Consider the following 10,419-nt stretch of genomic DNA (forward strand, 5'->3'; position numbering starts at 1 on the left):
TTAAATGAAGCTTCTTAAACATTTTAAAAACCTTATTTACTTCACATACAACAATAGTTTAGTTATATATTATAGACTTATAGAAGGAGACCTTCTAAAAATGTCAAAATGTATTACTGGCACGCGAAACCTTAAATTAAAGTGAATAAATGAAGACTCGGTACATCACTTCTGAAAGGTTGCCGACCCCTGTTCTAAAGTCACTGGGCCTTCATAAAGAACATCTTGCCAGCAACCTCCTCTTTGAAGGGACTCTAGTTCAAGTGTCTCTACTGACTGCATCTCTCCTGGTTTTGATATTGCTGCAGTTGCAATCTCTCAAGGAAGCTTTTATAGACCAATAACAATTTAAACAAAATCCAGAAATGAACAATCAGCTGATGAAGATCATGTGGGACTGGTGTAAAGTGATCCTAGTGAAATACGTTGTCTAATAAATAGGTTTCCCACATTGTGCACCAGTTTCAATTTCCAAAAGGATTTAAAGCATAGCCCCATGTGAAGCACATTGCAGTAATGTGTCACCTCAAGATTAAAGGAATGGATAACATTGCAGATGCTGCATTCAAACCAGAAGCAGATAGAAAAAAGAAAGTCTAATCACATCTGCTATCTGATCATCTCGCAGCAGCTGGGGATCTAAAAAGACACACATTAAGTCAAGTGACAGATGACAGTTGCACATCCTCAAAGGGACCAGTAATGTCTCCATAGTATCAGACCATTGCTTTCCTAAATTTACCAATCTGGTCTTGTCTACATTTGAAATGCTACAAATGTCAGCAGCAGACACTCTCTACATTACCAGGTGGGGTTCTCTTGTAGGCATACTTAATCCACTTTCCTGAAAGGCGGTAGATTGGAAGAAATATTCCACTGACGTAATGCTGTCTATGCCAACTTTAGGTCAGCTTAATTACATTGCTAAAGGGTGTAGATATTTCATACCATGTTCCAGTCTCAACCAGATACTAGGTAAATTAGGCAAGATGGAGAACAGAGTTGGATATCAGCAGAATACTGAAGACTTCATGTTCTTTTTTAGAACAGGAATAAAGATGTTGTTTGGTTTGCTAACCAGTGGATAGACACTGGGTCAGGCAACCAACTAATTATTATTAATATAGAGTCCCCAATGCAATTGCTGAATGTAATTGTGTATATACCCTGCACACCACAGTGGCTTAGATGACTTGAACCAAATCCCTTGTAGATTACAAGTAGTAGCTCCACCAGTGAGCAAAAATGGAGATTTCCTCAGGCAAGACAGCTCCCTCACATGCCAAATAATCTTGGATCTCTGATATTTATGATGGAGGTCAGTATGATGACACAGCAATTGCTTCCAATGCAAATGAAGAGGCATTCAACGTAACAGTCACTGCAATTAGAAATGACACTAGTTCAGTTATTTGAACTGATTGAAATTGGGGGTCCATATGCAGTTAAAACAACAAGGAGTCCAGTGGCACCTTAAAGACTAACAGATTTATTTGGACATAAGCTTTTGTGGGTTTAAAAAAAACCCTCACTTCTTCTGAAGAAGTGAGGTTTTTTACCCACAAAAGCTTATGTCCAAATAAATCTGTTAGTCTTTAAGATGTCACTGGACTCCTTGTTGTTTTTGTGGATACAGACTAACACGGCTACCCCCGATACTTGACATATGCAGTTAGAGTTTGTTAGACTTTCATATCTAAATGTTCCCAAAACCTTGCTTCTATCCCTCAAGTCGTTTTGGATGAGCTTACATGCAAGGGAAAGACTTCAGAATGTATGCAATTGGCCACCAAGTGAAAAAGGTCTGGCTTACTATTTCACAGACCTAAAATTCACTAATGAGTAAAGACGTAAATAGTTGGCCAGAATACTGGCTGGTTTTCAGTGGAATACTTGAGAGTTATTTAATCAAATTTGTCTTCAATTTGGCTTTATTATCTTCTAAAAATTCCTTGGGAAGACTCTTAAATTTTATCCACCACTGGGCACGTAAGAAAGTGAAGGTCATAGTCTTTGTTCTCAGTGCTAAAAAAGTTCCTTCATACCCAAGAATTGATACTATACTAAAGCAATCTGCCATGTCTCAAACTTGCTCAGTTAATAGGAATCCTTTTAAGCTCACAGCAGCCGTAGGTGTTGATTATTACCGCTCATCTCACGTTTTGTTGTGTGCTTTGCAGTATGTATTCTACTGTCTGGAATACCAAAATACATTGCAATAAAGCCTACTGAAACTACAGAAGCAATTCAGTATCAAACAATTATGTGTGTAGTTCTTCAGAGCAGCGAACAGCAGAGAGGCAAACAGAAGGAGTTTGCCTGGGATCCCTCTGAGCAGAGGTACGCTAAGTGCTGCAGAAGGGGGACTGCGCTGGTGAGTATCTGAGTGTCTGTTGGGGGGGCAGTTTGGCAGTTTGACTGTGTGCTTGATTGTTTGATTGCTTGTTTGACCAGTGTGACCTGGGAGTGCTTTGTTCCAGCTGGGCCTGACTGTTATAAAAAGGCAGTCAGCTGCGAACAGCAGAGAGGCAAACAGAAGGAGTTTGCCTGGGAGTTTGCCTGGAGAGAGCCTACTGAGGTTCCTCTGAGTAGCGTCTGCCACAAGTAAGGAAGCTCTTAGAAGGAAGAGACTATAGATGCTGAGCGATCCGCTGTTGTGACCTGCACAGGATGTGCCATGTTCGTCTTCCTTCCACAGGATAGGAGCGACTTTGTCTGTACAAAGTGCAAGCTGATCTCCATATTGGAAGAGAAGATTCAAGGTCTGGAGAAACGAATATCAACCCTGCGTTCCATAAAAGAAAATGAGGATTTCCTGGATAGACATCAGGATCAGCTTCAGCGGGCACAATGTTCTGAAGATTCGGAGCAGGCTACGCAGCGGGACAGAAGGCCAGTGAGGATAATTGGCGGCATGTGACTTCCAGAAGAGGAAAGAGTACCAGAAATGTCCATGTACCAGTAACACAGATGCAGGTGAGCAACCGTTTTCATGTTCTCTCCGCAGGTACTAGTGTAGAGGGTGGAGTGGATGATACATCTGAGGGAACAGAGCAGAAGGAGACTCCACTGATTGGAAGGCATGAGATGCACCGTCCTAGGGATGGGGGTTCCACGACCACCACTCCCAGGAGGAGGAGGAGGAGGGTGGTGGTGGTCGGGGACTCTCTCCTCAGGGGGACTGAGTCATCTATCTGCCGCCCTGACCGGGAAAACCGAGAGGTTTGCTGCTTGCCAGGGGCTAGGATTCACGATGTGACGGAGAGACTGCCGAGACTCATCAAGCCCTCGGATCGCTACCCCTTCCTGCTTCTCCACGTGGGCACCAATGATACTGCCAAGAATGACCTTGAGCATATCACTGCAGACTACATGGCTCTGGGAAGAAGGATAAAGGAGTTTGAGGCGCAAGTGGTGTTCTCGTCTATCCTCCCTGTGGCAGGAAAAGGCCAGGGTAGAGACCGTTGAATCGTGGAAATCAACGAATGGCTACGCAGATGGTGTCGGAGAGAAGGGTTTGGATTCTTTGACCATGGGATGGTCTTCCAAGAAGGATTGCTAGGCAGAGACGGGCTCCACCTCATGAAGAGAGGGAAGAGCATCTTTGCAAGCAGGCTGGCTAACCTAGTGAGGAGGGCTTTAAACTAGGTTCACCGGGGGAAGGAGACCAAAGCCCCGAGGTAAGTGGGGAAGTGGGATATCGGGAGAAAGCACAAGTAGGTGAGTGCAAGAGGGGAGGGTTCCAGCCCCATACTGGGACACCAGGACGATCAGTGAGTTATCTTACATGCCTATACACAAATGCAAGAAGCCTGGGGAACAAGCAGGGAGAACTAGAAGTCCTGGCACAGTCAAGGAATTATGATGTAATTGGAATAACAGAGACTTGGTGGGATAACTCACATGATTGGAGTACTGTCATGGATGGATATAAACTGTTCAGCAAGGATAGGCAGGGCAGAAAAGGTGGGGGAGTTGCGTTGTATGTAAGAGAGCAGTATGACTGCTCAGAGCTCCAGTATGAAACTGCAGAAAAACCTGAGTCTCTGGATTAAATTTAGAAGTATGAACAACAAGGGTGATGTCGTGGTGGGAGTCTGCTACAGACCACCAGACCAGGGGGATGAGGTGGACGAGGCTTTCTTCCAGCAACTAACAGAAGTTGCTAGATCACAGGCCCTGGTTCTCATGGGTGACTTTAATCACCCTGATATCTGCTGGGAGAGCAATACAGCAGTGCACAGACAATCCAGGAAGTTTCTGAAAAGTGTAGGGGACAATTTCCTGGTGCAAGTGCTGGAGGAACCAACTAGGGGAAAAGCTCTTCTTGACCTGCTGCTCACAAACAGGGAAGAAATAGTAGAGGAAGCAATAGTGGATGGGAACCTGGGAGGCAGTGACCATGAGATGGTCGAGTTCAGGATCCTGATACAAGGAAGAAAGGAGAGCAGTAGAACAGAGACCCTGGACTTCAGAAAAGCAGACTCCCTCAGGGAACTGATGGGCAAGGTCCCCTGGGAGAATAACATGACGGGGAAAGGAGTCGAGGAAAGCAGGCTGTATTTTAAAGAATCCTTATTGAGGTTGCAGGAACAAACCATACCGATGTGTAGGAAGAAAAGTAAATATGGCAGGAGACCAGCTTGGCTTAACAGTGAAATCCTTGCTCGTCTTAAACACAAAAAAACAGCTTACAAGAAGTGGAAGATTGGACAAAAAACCAGGGAGGAGTATAAAAATATTGCTCAGGCATGCAAGAGTGAAATTAGGAAGGCCAAATCACACTTGGAGTTGCAGCTAGCCAGAGATGTTAGGAGTAACAAGAAGGGTTTCTTCAGGTATGTTAGCAACAAGAAGAAAGTCAAGGAAAGTGTGGGTCCCTTGCTGAATGAGGGAGGGAACCTAGTGACAGAGGATGTGGAGAAAGCTAGTGTACTCAATGCTTTTTTTGCCTCTGTCTTCACAGACAAGGTCAGCTCCCAGACAGCTGCACTCTGCAGCACAGTATGGGGAGGAGGTGACCAGCTCTCTGTGGAGAAAGAAGTAGTTCGGGACTATTTAGAAAAGCTGGACGAGCACAAGTCCATGGGGCCGGATGTGCTGCATCCGAGGGTGCTAAAGGAGTTGGCCGATGAGATTGCAGAGCCATTGGCCATTATCTTTGAAAAATCATGGCGATCGGGGGAGGACCCGGATGACTGGAAAAAAGCTAATGTAGTGCCCATCTTTAAAAAAGGGAAGAAGGAAGATCCAGGGAACTACAGACCAGTCAGTCTCACCTCAGTCCCTGGAAAAATCATGGAACAAGTCCTCAAGGAATCAATTCTGAACCACTTAAAGGAGGGGAAAGTGATCAGGAACAGTCAGCATGGATTCACCAAGGGCAAGTCATGCCTGACTAACCTAATTGCCTTCTATGATGAGATAACCGGCTCTGTGGATGAGGGGAAAGCAGTGGATGTGCTATTTCTGGACTTTAGCAAAGCTTTTGATATAGTCTCCCACAGTATTCTTGCCAGCAAGTTAAAGAAGTATGGGCTGGATGAATGGACAGTAAGGTGGATAGAAAACTGGCTAGATGGTCGGGCTCAACGGGTAGTGATCAATGGCTCCATGTCTAGTTGGCAGCCGGTATCAAGTGGAGTGCCCCAAGGGTCGGTGCTGGGGCCGGTTTTGTTCAATATCTTCATTAACGATCTGGAGGATGTCGTGGACTGCACCCTTAGCAAGTTTGCAGATGACACTAAACTGGGAGGAGTGGTTGATATGCTGGAGGGTAGGGATAGGATACAGAGGGACCTAGACAAATTAGAGGATTGGGCCAAAAGAAATATGATGAGGTTCAACAAAGAGAAGTGCAGAGTCCTGCATTTAGGACGGAAGAATCCCATGCACTGCTATAGACTAGGGACCGAATGGCTGGGCAGCAGTTCTGCAGAAAGGGACCTAGGCGTTACAGTGGACAAAAAGCTGAATATGAGTCAACAGTGTGCCCTTGTTGCCAAGAAGGCTGATGGCATTTTGGGTTGTATAAGTAGGGGCATTTCCAGCAGATCGAGGGATGTGATCATTTCCCTCTATTCAGCACTGGTGAGGCCTCATTTGGAGTACTGTGTCCAGTTTTGGGCCCCACACTACAATAAGGATGTGGATAAATTGGAGAGAGTCCAGCGGAGGGCAACAAAAATGATTAGGGGGCTAGAGCACATGACTTACGAGGAGAGGCTGAGGGAACTGAGATTGTTTAGCCTGCAGAAGAGAAGACTGAGGGGGGATTTGATAGCTGCTTTCAACTACCTGAAAGGGGGTTCCAAAGAGGATGGATCTAGACTGTTCTCAGTGGTAGAAGATGACAGAATAAGGAGTAATGGTCTCAAGTTGCAGAGGGGGAGGTTTAGGTTGGACATTAGGAAAAACTTTTTCACTAGTAGGGTGGTGAAGCACTGGAATGGGTTACCTAGGGAGGTGGTGGAATCTCCTTCCTTAGAGGTTTTTAAGGTCAGGCTTGACAAAGCCCTGGCTGGGATGATTTAGTTGGGTTTGATCCTGCTTTGAGCAGGGGGTTGGACTAGATGACCTCCTGAGGTCCCTTCCAACCCTGAGATTCTATGATTCTATGAGAGCATGTGTGGTTTTGAAGTTTTTGAGTTCACATAAGGGATTTTCAAACTTTTTTTGATCATGTTGCAGGCCCCCCAAAATGATATAAGTCTTTCTCCAATGGACAGACAATGGAGCTTCTTTAATTTTAGCTCAAGTAGTAGAGATTTGTGTTTTCAGAGCAGGTCATGAGTTCTTTCTGCTGATGCCACTTATGAGAAAATGGTAAAATCAGAGTAAAAACAACATGCCTGCATAATATGGTCACAAAGAGAACCAGAGAAAGAATAATATTTACTACAATAGTTTCCCATATTTACTACAATAGTTTCCCCATCTTTAAGAATATGCTCCCTAGCAGCATGAAATGATGTGTCTCTGTGCTTTCCAGCAGAGGGTCTATCCTTGTGTATCGATCACGCCCTCCCCTCAAAACCTTCAGTATTTCCACCCTCAGAAGGCAGTGCTGTCCACAGATTTAGAAACTGACATGACTGTTGATTTGGAACCTTAATATCTTCCTTCCTGTGCAGGATTTATTCGGACTTCTGATATAAAATCCTGTACAAATGGCAAAAAGATTTTTTTACTCACCCCCCTCCCGCATCCATTGCAAAAGACAGCATTTTAAAATACGCACTGAATGGGTCTTTCCACCTAAAAAAATTTAGCTCATTAAGTATTTTCTAAGATGCTCTTGTCTCTTGGATGAGTAATAAGCAGATTATTATCTTCAATAAAGATGTTCTCTTAAATAAGATACCAAGTAATTTGGTTTTTAAAATAACATTTATATGTTTTGACTTTAAAATGTCAAAATGCAGTAAAATTTAAATTGGTGGTCAATACTCAATTCTTTCCTTAACTCAAGCCAGGGCCTCTTCTTTTCATGAGTTAAAGACAGAATAACAGTGTTAACTTTTCATTCCCAAGCTTCTGTCAATGTTTTGGAGTAACTTATGAATGTGATTCAACAGTATGGACTTTGGAGGCTTATCAGCTAACTGCCACTGTGTGAAAGAATTATCACGTCAGTCAAACTACCGGAGAACCTATCCTGCATCCACTTCTTACCAACAGAGAGAAAAGCATTGACAATATGAGAGTAACAGAGAAGCTTGGAACCATTCATCACAAGATATTTGAATTCAGCATAGGAAGGAATGTGACCGCAAAATGTGTTCCAGGGGAATACATTTCAGAAAGGCAAATTTGGGGGAAATATTAAATCTAGAGCCCAATCCTGAAACCTTTACTCATGAGTATAGTCCTAATTGTCCAATGGAACTAACTGTGTGAGTAAAGACTACTTGTGTTAATAAGGGTTACAGAAGCAGTCCCCTAGAAAGTAAAGTCTGATAGAAGGACGTATTCAAACCCATCAGTGGAAAACAAGTATGGGGAATCCAAGAAGATACCATAATTAAGTCACAAAAGATTACAATTCCCCTGAAAAAGAAGAATACAAGTAACAAGGAAAGAGACTGCTCTAAGATCTGAGGTTGAAGAAAACCTCTGTACTGTTAATAGAAAAGTAGAGACGCAGTCCAACATAAACAGCTGCTAAAGTAAACCTTGCAGAGAGAAAAAAAGACAGCAAAAGAGCACAATGAAGTGATGGTAGCCAAAAGAATTAAAGGAACAAAGAGAGTTTTAATAAATATTTAATGGGGAAAGTATTAGAGATAAAATACTCCTAATAATAAATGAGAAAATTAATGACTCAAAAATGGCTGAGATACTAAACTTTTAAAAATCTATCTTTAACAAACAAAAAGTAGTTTGAATAATTAGGAAATGAGGAAGACTACCAAATTAGCTGTTGATAAAGAGTAGGTAAAAATCCATGGAAATTTAAACATACACAAATCAACTAGCCTAGATGATGTGAAACTTAGAACCACTGTTCTGCCAATGCTTATACACATGCGTTACTTACTCATGTGTGAGTAGCCCCTTTGGAATCTGCTCCACAGACACAAAGCAGAGTTAAAGCTGGCTTATGTACCCAGCTGAAGATTCTCCTTGCAAATCTCCCAATGGCTTGTGTAGCCAGCCCTACATAACCCACCCTTGAATTCCCCAGTGTAGAGCACATCAACAGCATAGTTGAGGGAAGAAGTCCTTGCAGGAACTCCTGTAGATCCCTGGCTGCCAGAACAGCTCATTGGGGGCCATTGCAGCTGGGAGCAAATAAGAGGAGACCTGGGGTTGCTCTAATTTTCACCAGAGGCTAAACTGATCCTTTGCTAGTTCCAGGAAAAGAAAGAGAGGAATAAATATTGCATACAGCCACCTTTGCCCTCCCTCCCCCAGGTTCGGTGCTGAGCAGAGATTGGCCAGACCTAATGAATTAGGTTTGTCTCATAATACAGTCAGAGAAAGTAGCAAAGTTAAGGTTGTTGCATTTGTGCAAACACTGTAAGTCTGGCATTTCCTCACTTGTGAGGAAGATAGCAAAGTTAAGATTGTGCAAGCATTTGTGCAAACAATGTAAGGTTGGCATTTCTTCACTTGTGAGTGCTCCTCTTTGTGACCTCAATATTTCTTCTGACCTGCTTTTTATTTTATTTTTAATTAAATTTCCTAGGGTTTTGTTGTATTTTTTCTGAAGAAAATATTAAAAATAATAAAAACACTTTTATTAGTTCTCTTGAAACTAGGTGTGTTGCCACTACATTGAAAACTTCATGCAGCTTGCACATTTGGACCAGATCCTAAATGACTTCAGTGGAGCTAGACTGATCCACACGAGCTCAGAATCTGGCCTTTTAAAGTTGCCAGTGACATCAGATTCCACCATTTAACATGGAAAATGTATGTGAAGGGGGTAAGAGCTTTCCAGGAACCTTGGAGTGCCTACTTCCTTCACTGAGGTCATGCTTAAATGAAGAATGCAGGATTTCCTGTATTCTTACTACGATACTAAACTAGCTGTGCATACATGCGCAGTGCAGCACTTTCTTTCAAACTGTTGGAGGAAGACAGCTGAAAAGAGTACGAATGTTCTTTTAAAGACTACTGCGCTTGCACAAATTATGCTTTTCAAACTCTTTTAACACATCCAAACCAAAAGCTATATTTCACAGAACATTGAAATGCACCTCTCCTCCCTCACAGCCATTTCCCTGCCAAATTTTCAGCTTCTATTTATTTTTAAAATGGAACTGATATACAAACTACTATACTAGATTTGAAATTAATGTGCAACATAAAGCCCACAAACAAGGGAATCTATATAATAAGATTCCAGGATTGTCACTCTGTAGGTCACTCTGAAGCCTAGCATGTCTGTAAAGCTTAGCTGAGAGCTCTTTTTGATCAGAATATCACCAGATTGACTCATCACTGGGTTTGGTAGACTGTTACAGTCCAATTTTTAAGCTTTCAATCATTTTGACTTTACAAATTACACCCATGCAGTGTACAGCTACCATAAGGAATGCCAAGTATGCCATGCCAAGAGTTCAAGACCAGTGTGGTATCAGAAGTAACTCAACCAATCACCAGCCTTATACTACAGCTAATTTGCATGCAACAATTTCATAGCTTGTAGGAGAGAGACTGCACAGATGAGTGATTACTAGCATCCATGCAAGTGCCACAGTTTTTCAAAACCACCCACACAACAACACAACCAACCTGAAACACACATAGTCCCCCATGGCAACACATACCCCTCATTCACTATCAACACAAATCTTTCAGTGTGAACTGATGGAAACAGCTACAAGCATGGCGGAGAGCCCTTTTTGTTCGGAATACCACCAGGTTCAGTCATCCCTGAGCCCTGTAAGAACCAGATGGAATGTTGGAGTC

The 10,419-nt window shown here is 42.8% G+C and overlaps 1 protein-coding gene across 4 annotated transcripts in view; it reads right to left on the minus strand.

Annotated features, from left to right (window-relative positions):
• ESR1 (estrogen receptor 1) overlaps window positions 1–10,419 on the minus strand; it is a 285,231-nt gene that overhangs the window by 203,873 nt on the left and 70,939 nt on the right. The window contains exon 1 of one of the 4 annotated variants that reach the window (XM_039530312.1): window positions 10,278–10,337. The exons of the other annotated variants lie outside the window; for them this stretch is intronic. Coding sequence (XP_039386246.1) covers window positions 10,278–10,284 — 7 coding nt within the window. The 5' untranslated portion in view covers window positions 10,285–10,337. Of the gene's footprint in view, window positions 1–10,277; window positions 10,338–10,419 lie in introns of those variants that run through there. 4 annotated transcript variants of the gene reach the window in all.

Source organism: Mauremys reevesii, linkage group 3, assembly GCF_016161935.1.
Source record: "Mauremys reevesii isolate NIE-2019 linkage group 3, ASM1616193v1, whole genome shotgun sequence".
Taxonomy (NCBI): domain Eukaryota; kingdom Metazoa; phylum Chordata; order Testudines; family Geoemydidae; genus Mauremys; species Mauremys reevesii.